The sequence below is a fragment of the Verticillium dahliae genome, genomic scaffold, assembly GCF_000150675.1.
Source record: "Verticillium dahliae VdLs.17 supercont1.12 genomic scaffold, whole genome shotgun sequence".
NCBI classification, from domain to species: Eukaryota; Fungi; Ascomycota; class Sordariomycetes; order Glomerellales; family Plectosphaerellaceae; genus Verticillium; species Verticillium dahliae.
The window spans coordinates 278-17,142 of NW_009276943.1; the positions used below are offsets into that span (position 1 = coordinate 278).

At 45.4% G+C, this 16,865-nt stretch overlaps 5 protein-coding genes across 5 annotated transcripts; 3 read left to right on the plus strand and 2 right to left on the minus strand.

Annotated features, from left to right (window-relative positions):
• Positions 1 to 2,785: 2,785 nt before the first annotated feature.
• VDAG_06285 (uncharacterized protein) lies at positions 2,786 to 6,004 on the minus strand (the record flags this gene model as incomplete). Its single annotated transcript, XM_009658663.1, has 5 exons — positions 2,786 to 3,262; positions 3,328 to 3,672; positions 3,728 to 3,958; positions 4,015 to 4,831; positions 4,895 to 6,004. The coding sequence occupies 5 exons, from the start codon at positions 6,002 to 6,004 to the stop codon at positions 2,850 to 2,852; spliced, it is 2,916 nt and encodes a 971-aa protein (XP_009656958.1). The 3' UTR covers positions 2,786 to 2,849.
• Positions 6,005 to 7,759: 1,755 nt separating this feature from the next.
• Positions 7,760 to 10,690, minus strand: VDAG_06286 (VTS1 protein). The gene is made up of 3 exons (XM_009658664.1): positions 9,570 to 10,690; positions 8,141 to 9,490; positions 7,760 to 8,083 (listed from the first exon to the last, which is right to left on the minus strand). Exons 1-3 carry the CDS (start codon positions 10,114 to 10,116, stop codon positions 8,058 to 8,060), a joined length of 1,923 nt encoding a protein of 640 aa, XP_009656959.1. The 5' UTR covers positions 10,117 to 10,690; the 3' UTR covers positions 7,760 to 8,057.
• Positions 10,691 to 10,940: 250 nt separating this feature from the next.
• Positions 10,941 to 12,293, plus strand: VDAG_06287 (17-beta-hydroxysteroid dehydrogenase). The gene is made up of 2 exons (XM_009658665.1): positions 10,941 to 11,192; positions 11,284 to 12,293. Exons 1-2 carry the CDS (start codon positions 11,043 to 11,045, stop codon positions 12,205 to 12,207), a joined length of 1,074 nt encoding a protein of 357 aa, XP_009656960.1. The 5' UTR covers positions 10,941 to 11,042; the 3' UTR covers positions 12,208 to 12,293.
• A 469-nt stretch (positions 12,294 to 12,762) lies between these two features.
• Positions 12,763 to 14,073, plus strand: VDAG_06288 (GDP-mannose transporter; the record flags this gene model as incomplete). Its single annotated transcript, XM_009658666.1, has 3 exons — positions 12,763 to 13,129; positions 13,198 to 13,578; positions 13,637 to 14,073. 3 exons carry the CDS (start codon positions 12,763 to 12,765, stop codon positions 14,071 to 14,073), a joined length of 1,185 nt encoding a protein of 394 aa, XP_009656961.1.
• A 722-nt stretch (positions 14,074 to 14,795) lies between these two features.
• Positions 14,796 to 16,656, plus strand: VDAG_06289 (membrane-bound O-acyltransferase domain-containing protein; the record flags this gene model as incomplete). The annotated part of the gene is made up of 5 exons (XM_009658667.1): positions 14,796 to 14,817; positions 14,875 to 14,919; positions 14,986 to 15,085; positions 15,137 to 16,158; positions 16,214 to 16,656. 5 exons carry the CDS (start codon positions 14,796 to 14,798, stop codon positions 16,654 to 16,656), a joined length of 1,632 nt encoding a protein of 543 aa, XP_009656962.1.
• Positions 16,657 to 16,865: the final 209 nt, after the last annotated feature.

Genomic DNA, 16,865 nt, shown 5'->3' on the forward strand with positions numbered 1-16,865 from the left:
ATATTTTTAGAAATAATTAAAAAATAATTTATTTAAAATTATATAAATTATAATAATAGTATCTATAATAAAACTAATATTAATACTAAAATTTTCTACTTTATTAGCTAGATTATCTATATATAATATATTAATATAGTTATAATATAATATATTAAGGGCTATATCTACCTTAGGATTTTTATCTATTTAGTTTCTAATTTAAATTTCTTCGAAAGTTATTAAATCTTTATTATCTTCTTCTTCTTCTATAATTATATCCTCTTTAATAGAGGGTTTTTTATAATTTTCTTTATATTTTAAGATTATTAAAGCTATTTATTTATTTTCCCTTTTATCCCTAGGATTTATATTATCCTTAGGGTTTTTTATATTCCTAGAAGAGCTAGAATTAGCTATAGAAGCTATTTCTTAATTTTTCTAGGATAAAGGACGTTTCTAAGGGTATAGGAAAAAGTAATCTTCTTCTATATAATTTTCTATTTTATAATATTTATAAAATATACTTTTAATCTTTTTTTAGGGTTTTTTAGTTATTCTTAAGGGCTTTTTAGTTCCTTAAAGAGTTAAAATTTTCCCTTTATTTTTCTAAGACTTATTAAAGTCTAGAAAGGAGGATATAATTTTTTCTAATAAATAATTAAAAGGATCTTAATAAAGAGCTTATATTATATAGATTATAGTATTCTCGTTTTTATCCTATATTTTATATAAGATTTAAGCTTTTATTATTTATTCTAGAAGGTTTAATTCTCTATTCTTTAATTCCTTTAATAATTCTATAACTTTATAAAAGAAGTTTTCTATAGAATTAAAATTAGAAGGATCTAGAGCGAAAAACGATATTAAAATATTAAGATTAGCTTAAAAACCTTTTAATTTATATAGCTTTTATAATTTTTTCTAGATTTCTAAGGGATTTAATAGGCTATTAACCTAAATAAGTAGGCCTATATCTAGAATATTTAATATATTCCCTATAGCCTTAAGGGCCTCTATATATTTTTCTTTAATTAAATTAATAGGAAAAGGTTTAATAACTTCTTCTAATTTAATTCCCTAAAATAAGAAAAAAGACTTAATTTATATAATTTAAATCTTATATCTATTATTACTTTTAAGCTTCTAAAAGGATAGCTTAAAAGTACTTTTATCTATAGCTATAGAGCGTTAGAGAGGTATTATAATATAATAAAGTATAATATATTAATAAGGATTACTTAAGAATAAGAAGAAGTATTAAGATAAAAAATATATTAATAGAAAAAGGATCTTTTAATAATTCTTATATCTAAAGGGGAACTTTATAGATAAAAAGGTAATAATATAAAAGGCTATTAAAATATAGGTATAGATATAATTAAAAGTTAAATTAATAATTACGATTACTCGACGAGGAGAAGAGCTATCGATATAAAAAGTATATTAGAAGATAGAGAATCTTCTAAAGATTAAGGATAAATTAATAAAAGTTAAAATAGCTTAATATATAATAATTAAGAAGAAGTTAAAGTTATTAAATAATTAAAGAATTATTATCTCGATTATTTATAATTCGATTTTAAAACGGATTAGAAATCTAGGCTTATAACCTATTAATATATATTATAATTAATATAAAAGGTATTAAATAACGATTAAGGATATAGCTTAATTATAGAATAAAGAGATAATAATAAATAAAAGGAAAAGAGAGATAAAAGTAACTATATCTCTAGAAGGAGACGTTAAATTAAGAAATAGATCGAAGATTCTTATAGCCTTTAATAAAAGCTATAAAATAGTATATTTTTCGTTTAGATCGAAAATAAGTAAATCGAGGGGTAATTAGAAGAAGGTTATAATTAATTAAGAGAAGTACTTAAATTAATCCTAATAGGAGTAAGGCGTATCTTAGAAGGTATCTATTCTTAATAGTTAAGAACGTATAAATTAGATAGGAATTATTATATAAAGGGGATTTACGAGTATAATTAGAATTAGATAATTATTAAGATCTAAAAATTTAAAAAATAGGTCTAAGGGGTGCCCTCTATATATAATAGATTAACCTTTAGTAGCTACGTATAGATAAGGCGCTTAGACTACCTCTAGACCTATAGGGGAAATAGAGTCGGATTTAAGCTCTAGCTAATAGGGTATAAGAGAACTTAAACGCTTATTACTATAGAACAGCTCTATAGAATATTATAAAAATTATACCGTTCTATAGCTACGATTTTTCTCTATTTTATAATATATATATTATTATAGTTTAGCTTTTATTTAAACTACTAGAGTAGTTATAAGACTCTAACCCTTATAACTCCTATAGATAGTACTCTTATAGATTATATAGTAAAGGAATTCCTTATTATTAAGCTTATATAAGAACTATAGTATTCTTATAATTACTTATAAAGTATAATTAATAAGCTTATATATAATAAATATACTATTTATAGGACTAATCTTAATTTCTCTAGCTCTAGCTATTCTATATATAATATTATATAATTAATATTAAGAGGGCTTTATTATTTATATAAACCTTAATTAAATATTTCTATTATATTTACGAGCTCTAAATAGGTAGGGTATTTAATATAAAGCTTTAATAGTTAATTTTTAATTATCTAAGGCTATCTCTAAGTTACTACTACCTATATAAGTTAGATATACCCGTCTACTTCACCGATCACGTAAGCCGTAGTTCACGTGCTCCTGAGAGCTATGGATCCTAGATATCCTAGATATCACTATCCTAATCACTATCCTAGGGAATCCCCTAATATTAGTTCAATAATAAGTATAGAACTTGATTAACTAATAAGTAAAGGTAGTCTAGAATATACAAGTACCTTATTAAGCTAAAGAACTAGTCTATGAAGAAGGCTAGCTTCTAGATAAGTATTCTCCTCGCTAGTTATAAGGATGATATACTGATTAAAAGCTGCATTGATAATAGTGTCGCGGTCTCCAGGAGCTACTGCTGGATGAATACTCTGGTCGTCAATAACCCTTTGATACCAGCAATGTGCTAGGTGGTGCAGACCGAGCATGTGGAACGAACGTGCTACTGTAAAAAGCGCCTCACGTCTCTGACTATCGGAGCCATTCATCCGACAATCCGCGTATTCGAACAAACATGCGAGGCCCTGCATAATAAGGTATTGCCGGTTTTCCGACTGACGCTTTAAGCCATGATGTATGTAGCCAAGTCCAACGCTGAGGTTTATCATTGGGTTCATAGGGTCGAGCGAGCGGGCCCGTAAAAAGTAGTCTGTTGACATATCAGCGGCTATACGGAAAACAACTGTCAGAATAACATGTCCAGCATGAACTCACTGAGGGCATAGGTATAGCTGGTCGAGGTGAATAGAATGTGGCCGTAGAGTGTGAGTAAACACACATCGAGATTTCTTGTTTGCCCTTGAGCTGTTGAATTGTCCACCGGGATCGTTACCTGGGTTCCTGGTTGAGTGGACCGAAGCTGTGTAGCATCGATCAAGCGAATCTGCCGTAGTATATACTTCTGGACGGGACCCGAGTTATACCACGATGCAGGAGATTGACATAACCGACATAGAGCGGCAAACATGCGATAAGAATCCGAGTCGAGTTGCTGTACTTTTGTGAAGAATCTCGCCATAGCAACGCACATCTCCTCGTCTCCGAGGTAAATTGCGCATGCTATTCACACATGAGTTAGGATATGTCCAGACGTAGGGCCAGGTTTCAACCTTACCGGCCCATGCCACATGGATGAGAAACATGAAGTCTTTTGAGTTCACGAAGACGATCGAGTCTCGAGCGGCCTCGCAGACCTGATAGGCTTCGTGGCCATGTCCCTCGAGCGCTAGGCTTATTGCAAAATCGAGAAACAGCTCCAGCCACTCCCCAAAGGGTATACCGCGGTGGCCGTCATCATCTGATGGCACATGGACCCTGCCATCATCTCCCTGTGAAGGCGCAACGTCTAGTTAAATCTGTCAGTGATAGAGCTAAACACTGTGGAAAATGTTGTGTACTCACTCCGAGACAATCTCTCGGCCAGCTCGTGCAGTTCTGATGTGCCTGTACCGTACTGCGTCTCCATAGGAGCGTTGAAGACAATTCCCTCGCTCGCGCCCAGATACTTGACGTACTTGTCCCAAGTATAAAACTTCCTGAAGGAGCGAAAGTCATCCACAAGGTCTTTCGCTGCTGCCATCCATATTGGTATGAGCCCTCGGTTGCCTTCTTGGATTCCTCTCTTGAGGTCACGTACTTCCTTGTGGCGTCGCGAGAGCTCGTCAGCCCGGTCACGCTCCTCCCGCCGTCGTTGGTCGGGCGCGACCAATCTTTTTGGTCGATACCGGGGTCTCACAACTGAACCTGGAGCCGGGTTGTGCCCGTGTGGCCGTTTTCTGTTTTTAGTAGTCGCGTCCGCGTCTGCCGCATACGCATCAGTTTTGCCGCGAACAGCACGATAGGCATGTTCTCCAGCGCCCTGCAATGCAATAGCTTCAGTGACGAGGATGAGTGCTTCCTCATCTTCCCTAGCATCCTCGTAGATTTTAGCGAGTTCGATGCGAGCATCAATGTTGCTATCGTCCACCTGTATTGTGAGTAAAAAGCAGTCTTCAGCTGCACCAGTGTCGCCTTTGGTGAGATGGCATCTACCAAGATCGAGCAGAAGGTCTGGGTCTTGACCATAGACAGAATTCCGTAGGAGCTCGTAGTAGTCGAGAGCCCGCAAAGCATCGCCAGATGAGTTTAGAGCATCCGCTATATCCCGTATCAAGCCCGGAAAGTCATCAACAGCTGAAGCAGTTGCGCTTTCAGTGGGATCTAGCCACAAAAGATGTCTCTTCGTAAGGTTAGCCTCCAAGAAGAATAAATGCATGATACTATGGTAGTTTTGAAAACTTACACTTGACTCTTCTTGGTCCCCCATTTTGAGGCGATACAGGCCAAGCCGGGCGCGGAGCTCAAGGGGCAAGCCCGATCCATAAAGGTGTAGCTCATATGTAGATGTGTCGAAACCGGGAATCTGTTCGCGCCTCGTGCTCTCATGATCCCATTCTCGATCGTCTTTGTCCCAACACAACCAAAAAGCATCATCGTGTCGTGACAGTAGCCAACGCGACAGGGAGCTAATCTGCTTGACCGCCTGTGCAAAATCTCCCAAGCAAGCGAGCAGTTCCGCATAGATACTGACGTCTCCCCAGAAAATTGCTGACTCGCTATCGCATGGCTTTTGCTGTAGGTATGCAAAATAAGCTTGGTAGGCGTCCACCGCCCTTTGTACATGCTCTGGACTCCGAGATGCCTCACAGGCCTCCGCTAGCTTTCGAACCAGTGAAATATCATGAGGAAAGCGATCTAGGACGATAGAGTATTCGCGAATCGCCTTGGTCAAGTGACCACGTCTATGGTTCACCTCGGCCCTACCAAGTCTTGCCTCGATGTTTGTTGGCTGCGCGAGTACGGCTGAGGCGAAACATGTTCCTGCGGTCTTGAGTGCTGGGCTGTCATCATCGTCGCCGGCCATACCCAGGGCGAGAGCCGCGCAGCTGAGCCAGCCACTGGCATCTTTTGGTCGAAGATGAGAAGCATACAGCTTGGCAGTGAGCGCATCGGAATCTCTACCCTGCTCCTCGCAAATAGTCGCCAACGTCATCCATGCCTGGTACGTCTCGGCATTTATCCTAATGATCTCATGTATTCTTCGCTCCGCTTCGGGATAGTCGCCATTGAGGAAGGTCCTGTTGACCTCAGCCAACCGAAGCTTGATATCAGCACGGGGCTCCAGTTCCTTTCGGTTGGTGCGAGAGTGCCGTCCAACCGTTGACTTCCCTCTTTTGGTTCTTGAAGAGGATTCATCTTCATCTGGGTCTCGATACGAAGCCAGAAAAGCCTGGACGGACTGTTCAAAACGAGCATTTTCCAACCGGAGCTCCAATTCATCAGAGTCAGCGTCCGAGATCGCGTCTTCCTGGAGCTGATCATTGAGGCCTAGCCCTCGTCCGATTAGGTCCATGTCAGACACACCAGTCAAGTCATTTATCCAAGACCAAGATGTCGATAGAGAAGTGACGGGTGTTGAACCTGGTTGATGCGGGAAGAAGTAAGAAAGTTGAAGCCTCGCCCAGACCGTGTCACAAATCCAATCGAGGCCTTTGCTAGAGTCTCATGGAGAGCTGTGCGCAATGTTGAATGTAATATTCAAGTCACCATGGGTGTTGGGAATGTAGTTAGGTTGGTAGTAGACAAGCATCTGCACGAGCTGAAATCCATGCCGTCAGGGTACCGAAATTCCGGTACATTAGGCACCTGAGGTAGCCACTTATAGGCCAAGGTGGGCCTGATTGGCCGCCAATGCCAATGACCCACTCGCGTATAGAACACACTATCCATTCGTACAGACCCACGTTAAAAGTCTGAGTCCACCCGCCCTATTTCAACGCGTTTCCTCGACGCGATCGCGATATAGGATTTTTCCTTTTTCACTACTACTACCGCTACTATATCTTAAAAAACTTTATCTTCTAGGAAACTATACTTCGAATATAAAGCTAACTCTAAGCTAAGTCCCGAATATTATATAGTAGTTATTACGCTAATTAATATAGGTTAAAGTTAGCGAGATATCGCCGCGGCTCTTAGTATATCTTAAGGGGCTATATAGGCTATACTTCGATAGTATATATCTTATATATCTCGATAGTATATATCTTATATATCTCTAAAGACCTAGCTATAATCTAGATATCAGAAGATACTATTAAAAAAGGACGTTAGGGCTATTAAGCGTATATTAATTAAGGACCCTCGTATTATCTATTATTAGCTTCTCTAGAAGACTATTACCTTTATATCTACTAGGACTATAGGATATACTTTAAAGGAGCTACGCTTCTATAAATATAAATATATAAACTAGATCCCCTTACTAGTAGCTATAGCTAAAGACTAGCTATTAATAGTATAAAGATAGATAGCTAAGAAATATAAATTTATTAAAGTATATCGATTTTCCTATAGGATATTTTATATTAATTTTTAGACTATATACTCTAATAAATATAGCTTATAGAATTCTATATCTAACTATATTTACTAGGTATAGCGTATACCCTTATAGAAGTATGATAGGGACTTCGTTTATCTATAGAATTACGTTAAAGTAAATATTACGATTATAATATAGGCTACTATATAATAGATAGGTCGGATAGAGCTAGTCTTCCTAAAAAGAGATTAAACTAATAAGTATAAAGGCTATATATCTAGGTCCTATATATAAGCTCTATAGGAAGGTCTTCTTCCTATCTATAATAGGATACGTTATTTTTAATAGGATAATATATCTATCTATATATCTAATAAATCAATATCCTAGATTATATAGAAGGCTCTTAGCCTTATAGACTAGCTTATATATTCCCCTAATCTAAGCCTAATCGAGCTAGTTTAAAGAGTTCTAAAAAGGATAATATATTCTATATATCTAGATCTTATAACCTTAAAGAAGAACGTCCTCGATATTAATTACTTTAAAGAGTATTTACGATTAATATAATAATCTATTCCATAGACTACTATCGCGTAGTTAATTACTATATTACTTAACCGCTAGCATGCCTATTATCGTGTAAGGGGCTAATATACTAAATATTAAGTAGCGGAAAAAGGGCTTTCTTTTAATACTAAAATCATACGTATCTAACTTTTCCTTCAATTTCAATACATTATCGAAAATAGGGGTAGTTATAGTAGTGCGGTGCATTTAGGTAGGTGGATTTAGACTTTTGACGTTGCGCTATATTGCAAGGGAAGAGCAAGTTGCCTAGGTACCTAAGGTAGGTAAATATTGTAATGTGGTGGTGACCTGCACAAGGTACCCAGGAAATTGTCTGCATGTGTCAAATCCCTTCTTCCATGTTCTACACCTTCCGAACCAGCCGCCATAAGGTACTCTATGATTATCTGTACAGCGAAACGTCCTGCGTAAGTTCTGCATGGGCACGTACGAGGACCTTCGGGAGACCAGCCAGTGCCGAGCGGCACCGTGCTCGCCAACTGAGCCAGCCTTAAAGCTTGCCGTCGGCTTTGGCATCTGTATTGCAAGTCAGTGTGAAGATTCACGAAGAAGGCGCATCACGCAACAACTTGCCCTTGACTTGTTCGAAGACTTTGAGCATCTTTCTTCGCGCTCCCAGGGCGTTCACGCCTCGATCTTCCAAAGCCTTGTCATCCAACTCAATCAAATCAGTCCATTTCATGTCCTTGAGGTTATCAGTGTACTTGTGGAGCCGTAGACTTCTGAGCCAGCTTGGGATATCTTGCAACAATGTAGGGTCGGTGGGGTCCTCGGGTGGTTTCGAGCTTCCTCGACGTCCTCGCGGGGAACGTCCTCGGACCATATCAGAATGATCCGAGAGGTATCCCTCATGACCGCCAACCCCGAATTGGCCGATGTTCAGCGAGGGAATGGCGTTGTTTAGCAGAGAGGGCTGGCCATCGTAAGCGCTCAAGAAGCCGTTGTTCTGCGGAGACGTGAATGGCATGTGGCCGAATCCAGCTTGCTGCATCGCTAAGCCAGGAGAGCTTGGACGAGAACGATGACCACCAAGGGCGATGTTCTGCTGCTGGGCCTGTTGAAGCTGTTGAGCCTGCAGTGCCAACATCTGCTCCCTACTCAGGACCTGGCCATGTTCGTTGACCATCACAACATTCGTGCCAGGTATATTGACGCCTTGTTGCCCTGGTGTCAGACCGGCCGACATGGGGCCACCCGGCGCGTCATTCGATCGGGCACGCCGATACTTTCGTACGTCGTCGAGAGCGAAGCGGTTGTTGACGGTCGAGAGTGCAGCAAGCTTCATTGCGGTGGCATTTGCGAGCATGTCGGCTTGCGAACCCCCAGGAGCCGAACCATTCGGGTTTGCGGTGTTGAAATTCGGTACCATTGGCGTATTGACCATTGAAGCCCAGTTGCCACTTCCCGTGTTGTAAGGAGACAACAATGGCAGATCGGCAGTCTTGTCAGAGGTCGTCAGAGTTGTGTTCTGAATCGTTGAGTTGCTGATGAGTTGCGGGCGAGGGGACCGGAGACCAGCTGATGGAGGAGGTTGTACAAATTGACCCATCGGAGGTTGTCCAGCAGAGGACTTAGGGCGAGCGGCACTTTGGTCCCCCGAATGCCACGGAGAACTGGGAGCCTGACTGTTCTGGTCATGACCCTCTGCAGGGCCTGCAATCGTTGGCGCGCCGAGTGCCGAGCGAGCATCCCCGACAGCACTGTTCCGATTCGAAGAAGGGGGGTTACCCGTCTGTTGTGTGAACTTTGCCTTCTCGGTGGCTATGGCTGCCGCAGCATCAGGAAACATAGCGTTAATAGTCGATGGATCGAGACCTGAGTAACGCTTGCCCGTAGCGGTGCTGGCAGGCCTTGCCATGGAGTTTCGGGCCGAGTCTACGTTGAGCTTGTTCATAGCGTCACTCAAGCGATTCGACATCGGATCTGTGGTGACCAGGTCAGCACGTACATAGAGTTATGATTCTGCCCAGATGAGACCGACAGGCAATATCAAATGCCGTACCGAGAGGGGGGGGGGATTCGCTAGTGGCGGGCTCACCTTTGTCAAAGTTGGCTGGAGATAAGACCCCCGACATAGGGTGGCTCTTGCCCATCTGTTGCAATACCTGTATGAAGAACCGGATTTGGACCTGCGTCGTTTGCTGTAGTAGGGCATAGAGCGCAGCAGTCCGTTCAGCTTCGCTCAAAACGCGGAACCATTGTTCGATGGCACTCAGTTCATCCTTGAAGTCCTGGTCGAGTGTAGCTGCAGCCATGTCCTCGAGCGTTGTCTCATATTGATCGATGTCAGCGATCCACTGTTGGGCAATCTTGTCCTGGGCGTCCCCTTCTTGGTTGTTCTGTCCCTGCCCCTGTTGGGACTGCCCGTAGAAATCGGACGAGGGGCGAATCCGGTTTGACGGAGAAGATCCGGAGAGAGCAGCCATGTCGGCAGAGGCTCGTAAGTGATGGCCGGCCCCTACCGTTCGTGAGGATGGAGGTCGGAGAGAGGATGCGGTGTTGGCTTCAGGAGTGCTGTTCCGGTTTCCAACAGCGTGACTGCCAGACATATTGGGCGATCCGAAGGACAAAACTGGAGGAGATGCCAATGATGGAGATGGCCAGGGGAGAAATCGCTGGCGTTGGGGTTTTGTTGGTGAGGTGGATGAAACGCTGACGGTGGAGTGCTATCACCCTTGAAGTTGGGGGGAAGGCGGGCCAGTCAGTGCCCAGGGGTCCAACTGTCTGGCTGGCCTTTGATGGACCCGTGCTGTTTCGAGATTCGACTTCAGGCAAGGGGACGTAGTAGGCCTGTCCTTCGCTGGCAGTTCCTTGCTCTGCCTAGCTCTGCCTACGTACGCAGGCACGCAGTATCAACAGCGTTTGGCAGAACGACTTCGTATTACAAAGTAGTACCTCGACCTCGTGGTTGACGTGTCCTGCCGGTGGCGTCCTCTTTATTCCTGCAGAAACCAGCTGACCTCAAAGGAGCGGGGAAGACGGGTGAGACGCGAACCGGTGCATCACCTTTCAAGATGTACAATTGTATTCCGTTATGGCAACTGAACTGCCCGAGTGGCTCGTATGTCAAACACGTATGCCTGACACAGCTTGTTTGTTTTTGGTGGGGGGAGGGCAGGAGGCAGCAAGAAACAGATGTCTGTGGGCTTGTCGGTAACGTCTGGGCAGACACGAGTCATCCTGACTTAAATGGATGGAAATACGACGCTCAGCTAGAAAATTGGTGTGGGTTAATTGCTGCCAGTGTTAAGCAGCACACGTATATGCAATGATGGTGGTGTGTTATGCTACAAAGCGCAGCAGCCTCGTTGCTACCAGAGAGTAGTAGCTTCATGTCGACAGCTTTCCCCAAACCGGAACGAGCCCCCACATGCCGCTTTGCTGCCCATTCTTCACTTGCCCGTCATGCGCACCACTCGGATGCTCTGGAGACCCAACCACATCTTTTAGGCTTCAAATATATACTTGCCTGAACATGCGTGCTGATGCCTCTCCCGATCGTCCCAGAGCGAAGGAATACAGCACGACTCCAGTTGCCGATGGTTCTTGTGCTGCTAGGCTCAACCTCCCGGCAAGCTGCGATCCCCCGCCGCTAGATCGGCCCGGAAGACAACTTGTCTGGGCTGTGCGTTCACCTACCCTCTCCATCAAGTTTAGCAGGGTAGCTACCCGTTCTCGTTAAACTCTCGAGACACTAACATGATTCTTGCCCTTAGGTGTTTGGGGGGACTGGCCACATGGGCCGATCCCTTGTCAAATGTGCTCTGTCCCGCGGAGATCTTGTAGTCTCGGTGGGGAGGCTTTTCGAAACGAATGTCGAGGCCATGAGCGAGGCAGCAGACAGCGACAACTTTCTGGGGACTTTATGCGATGTGAGGTCAGCAGATTCTGTGGAACGAGCAGTCAAGATGGTTCTGGATCGCTTCGGTCGAGTTGACGTGATCGCCAATTGCTCGGGCTACGGTGTTATCGGTGCCTGCGAGGATCAAGATGAGCACGACCTTCGCAATCAGTTTGAGACTAACCTTATGGGTACGCTCAACATTATCCAGGCAAGCCTACCGTACTTTAGAAAGCAGCAGGGAGGGCGATACTTAATCTTCAGCTCAACGTCTGGGGCGTTGGGTGTACCAGGACTCGGTCCGTACTGCGCAACGAAGTACGCTGTCGAGGGCTTGGTCGAGGCCATGCTGTACGAAACCGACTCGATCAATGTCAAGGCAACATTAGTCGAGCCTGGCTTGGTCCGACGGGACGAACCCGACTCTACGGTGAATCCTTTGCCTACCTGGGGTCATTTCCGCATCAAAGCAGCTAGCGAACCCTACGTGTCTGCAAACTCGCCAGCCCTGCACGCAAAGAGGATGTTTCAATGGCTGGGGGATAAGCAACCCACCAGCGCTGTAAAGTGCGCCGAGCTCGTCTGGCAGCTGGCTCATTGCTCGTACCCACCTCTTCGGTTGTTGCTGGGGAGCTATGCTATAGAGAGTATCAGAGACCGACTTCGCTCAGTCACGGAGGAGCTGGAAGACTGGAAGCATCTCAACTTCCCAATTGCCCCTGAGCCATTCGAGGGTGAGGCTGAGACAAGAGACGGGCACCCCGTACAAGGCTTGGGCACGGAAGTGGCAGAGACATAAGATCTAGTACATAGTGTACACGAGATGGGATCTGGCACGCCAAGAAAGGAGTTCTCTCAGAACAACAATCCATATCTGGGACTGTATCGTGTTGATCATATCTGCGGCCCCTCTCCCAACCTAGTGCTGATGCTGGTTTGTATTGAAGACAACACAGGCATAAAGGTCGACGCAAACGACTTGCGGTGTGTTGTGTTAGGTACCTTAGACGAACACGACAACGATACATGCAAGAAACGCGCTGCTGCATTGTAATAGGCTTACATAAGCAAACAATAGCTCGAAGATCCACTCCAGGGATATCGATAGGTGGCCCTCCCTTTGGCAGGACGCGTGTCCGATCAAATCCGCGTCTGGATTTATTAATGGGGCAGTCCGCTTCGATGCATTAGTTAGGGGTCACCCAAACATGCCGGAACCGCATCAAACGAAAGCACATTGACGACGCCTTGAAACCCGACGCATCGGACGCTCACGAAGTGTGGTGTTCAACCCTTAGACGATTGCGCTGCCGAATAAAAACCCTGATCGCCTTTTCGACGTCCCTTGGCTAACATGGACAAGAAGAACGAAGACTTCGAGTTGCGGCCCATGGGCTCGCGGGCTGGAAGTCGCAGTCCTGGAGGCCACGAAAGAGATGGATTTTTGTCGAGATCACCATCACGGCGACCGCAGCAACAGTCACTGGCGGCGCAGATCAGCAAGGTCGACAACAGCCCAGGCGCCTCGATCCTGGCGTACTGCTTTTCATCCATTAGCATGACCGTAGTCAACAAGTTTGTTGTCTCGGGCAAGTTTTGGAACCTCAACTTCTTTTACTTGGCCGTCCAAGCCATCGTTTGCGTCACCACGATACAAATATGCAAGAACGTGGGAATGATTCGGGTCCTGGCTCCCTTCGACCAGGAGAAGGCCAAGAAATGTAAGTTCAAGTTTCGGGTGGGCGCACTGTCTGCAGTCGCGATTGACCAGAGCTGATAACCTGGAAAGGGTTTCCCATATCGTTGCTGCTCGTTGGCATGATTTATACCAGCACAAAGGCACTTCAATTCCTCTCCGTCCCTGTTTATACCATCTTCAAGAACCTTACGATCATCGTGATTGCGTATGGAGAGGTTCTGTGGTTCGGTGGCAGTGTTACGCCGCTAGCCCTTCTTTCTTTTGGCTTGATGGTGCTTAGCTCCGTTGTGGCAGCCTGGGCTGACATACAGCACGCTATTTACGGGTCAGTAGGGGAGCATGATGCGTCTGCTGCCATGTCAACTCTTAACGCAGGGTACGCTTGGATGGGGTTCAACGTGTTCTGTACTGCTGCCTATGTTTTGGGAATGCGCAAAGTAATCAAGAAGATGAACTTCAAAGACTGGGACAGTAAGTTTTGAGCTTGAGCGTGGTTATTGGTTTGCTGTGCTGACAGATGCAAAACCAGCCATGTTCTACAACAATCTTCTTACGATCCCGGTGCTCATTGTCTGCTCCCTGCTTCTAGAAGACTGGTCGTCGGAAAATCTAACGAAGAACTTCCCGCCCGCGACACGTAACGGCCTCTTCATTGGCATGATCTACTCGGGACTATGCGCCATCTTCATCTCGTACTGTTCTGCTTGGTGTATCAGAGTAACGTCATCCACGACATACTCAATGGTGGGAGCGCTCAACAAGCTACCAATTGCCGTTAGTGGCCTGGTTTTCTTTTCCGCTCCGGTCACATTTGGCAGCGTAACGGCCATTTTCCTTGGTTTTGTCAGTGGTATCGTATACGCGTGGGCGAGAGTTCGGCAGACGGCAGCATCGAAGATGTCGCTACCTACCACGCAGCCGATGAGTGCCAGTTCCAGGAGCAACAACGATGCCGCAAACTCATGAGTTGGTATCGAACTCTGCGTCGCGATCTTTTCGCTGACGAAAGTTGCATTGCCGGTTGTCTTTTGGCACAACCTCGCTATAACCTTTCGGGGCGCATCCTGGCGAGGCCGAATAGACCAAGGCACAGAAGAAGCCAAATGTCATTGAATAGCATCGTCCACCATCAGGCTTTGTGATTAGGCATGGTAGTGTTTGCATCTCGTACCTCGAGCTTTCATGGTACTGGTTAATGGCGTCGGCAACAAGGAATGTTTGTATTGAGCACACGAATGGGTCCTTTCTCGCCAAATGTCGAGGTTGTGCGTGAGAGTAGACTCGTCAATTGATTATTAGACATAACCTTCATGTAGACTTTTCAACAATTAGTTTTCTCTTGCGAATGCTAGGTACCTACCTTCCCTTGCTTCCCTCGATAGCTAGCTGTAGTTATCACGCGTTTTGAATAGCGTGGGGCAACATGTGCGACACGTGCCAGGCCTTACGTCATATGACCAGCCTAGGTCTTGACCCCAAATAGACAGTAAAATTAACCTGATCATACTCCTCCAAGCCCGCCAGTCGCAACAAACACCGTCTAGACCATGCCTAAGGATATGGCTGAGCCCGACTTTACATTCCTTCTGCGATAACACTCGTGCTTTGGGTTCACGGAAATACGCCAGCTTCGCAAGTGTATTTCAAGCTTCCCTCACTCAGCTCAAAGAGCCCAGCAGTTGCCCAAGATGCTGCCCCTAATAAACAAGCGTAACATGAGCAAGTCCCGACCAACCTTGGAAAGATTGCTGACGTGTTGCCTTTCAGCCTTCGAGCTCCTGTCCCCAGGACTTGGCGTGCCTACAGACGACAGTAAGATGACCTCGTACACTGCCACCCTGACCCTAAACACAGTTTCTGACCATGCGTTACCACCAGTCAAGCTCGTGTTTTCATGGCTACTCTCGTATCCACTGGCTGCTCTTCTCAAGTGCATTCCTGATTCTCGACCTGACCTTAAGAATATTTACGTGATAAGGTACGTTCTCACAGCCCTTGCACAGCATCGTTGTCTGACATCTCTCACTAGCGCGTCGATATTCTATCTTGTTGGCCTCTTCAATCTCTGGGCTGGTTTGCAAACTCTTTTCATTAGTTCCGCTGGGACATATCTCATTGCCAATACGTTTCGCCACAGTCCTTTCATGCCATGGATCGGCTTTGTCTTCGTGATGGGGCACTTGTCCATCAACCAGATCAGTCGACAGCTAGAAAGTAATCCGGCCGACGTCGACATTACTGGTGCGCAGATGGTACTGGTCATGAAGCTCAGCGCGTTCTGCTGGAACGTGGCAGATGGTCAGCTTCCTAGCGACCACTTGTCCGATTTTCAGAAGGATAGGAAGCTGGTAGAGCTTCCACCCCTGCTGGAGTACGCCGGTTATGTCATGTTTTTCCCTTCACTCTTTGGTGGTCCTACGTTCGAATACGTCGAGTATCGCCGGTGGCTGGACACTTCCATGTTTGATCTACCGCCCAATCTGGAAGCTTCAAAAAAGCCACCGGTGAGAAGGCAACGCAAAGTCCCTCGCAGTGGAACTCCAGCGGCGTGGAAAGCAGCATCTGGTCTCATGTGGATTGCTTTCTTCGTATTCATGTCCGGTTCCTTCAGCCCTTCAAGGCTAACTCACCCGGCCTTGCTTGAGCACGGCTTCATCCGCCGCGTGTGGATCTTATACTGCGTCGGGTTGACCGCAAGGATGAAGTACTATGGAGCATGGTCCCTGGCTGAAGGTGCATGCATCCTCACTGGGCTCGGATACAATGGTGTCGACCCCATCACCGGCAGAGTCTCGTGGAACAGGCTACAGAACATTGACCCCAGAGGCGTCGAGTTGGCCCAGAATGTACGCGGGTACCTCGGCAGCTGGAATATGAATACCAACAAGTGGCTCCGGAACTATGTATACCTCCGTGTTACACCCCGAGGGAAGAAGCCCGGATTCCGAGCTAGTCTCATGACATTTGGAACCAGTGCGCTTTGGCACGGCTTCTATCCCGGCTATTATATGACATTTATTCTGGCAAGCCTCATCCAAACCGTGGCCAAAAGTAAGTCCAGATCAAGATATTCCCCCATGGACCAACCAACCCGCTAACAAATGAGACTTTCGCCGCTACGTCCGCCCTTTCTTCCTCGACCCAGACTCCGGTCTGCCGAACCGCAAGAAGAAGTATTACGACGTGCTATCTTTTCTCACTACGCAGGTGGTGATGTCATTTGCCGTTGCTCCTTTCCTCATTCTTAGCTTTTCCGGATCCGTCTTGGTCTGGTCGCGAGTTTACTTCTTTGCCATCGTGGGCGTGGCCGTCTCGATGGGCTTCTTCGCGTCTCCGGGGAAGCAGATCTTGAAGCAAGGGTTAGAAAGTCGCCAGCGGCGGCCAGGCATCCAGCTTGGCCGTACCTTAAGCTCCGATAGCCTCGTTGGGCGCGAACCAGTCCTCGGTGTGGCGGCGGATCCAGAAAGGGAGTTGGATGAGGCAGTCCAAGAGATCAGAGCTGAGGTGGAGGCTCGTCACCGAGTGAAAACCAGGCACCACAAAGCATAAAAACCACGCTTGCGGCTTGATTGATTTCTTATTATGACACCCGGTTAGGAGCAGTGCAGACAAGACGTTATGAAGAGTATGGCTGGCGTGTCAGGTTTATGATGAGGTTGTCGAGTATATACATTGCAGAATAGATATTCTTCTTTCCACCGCATCACCATTATAAATCTCGTCCCTTCCGCCTTTGCCAACCACCCGCGCGAGGTCCA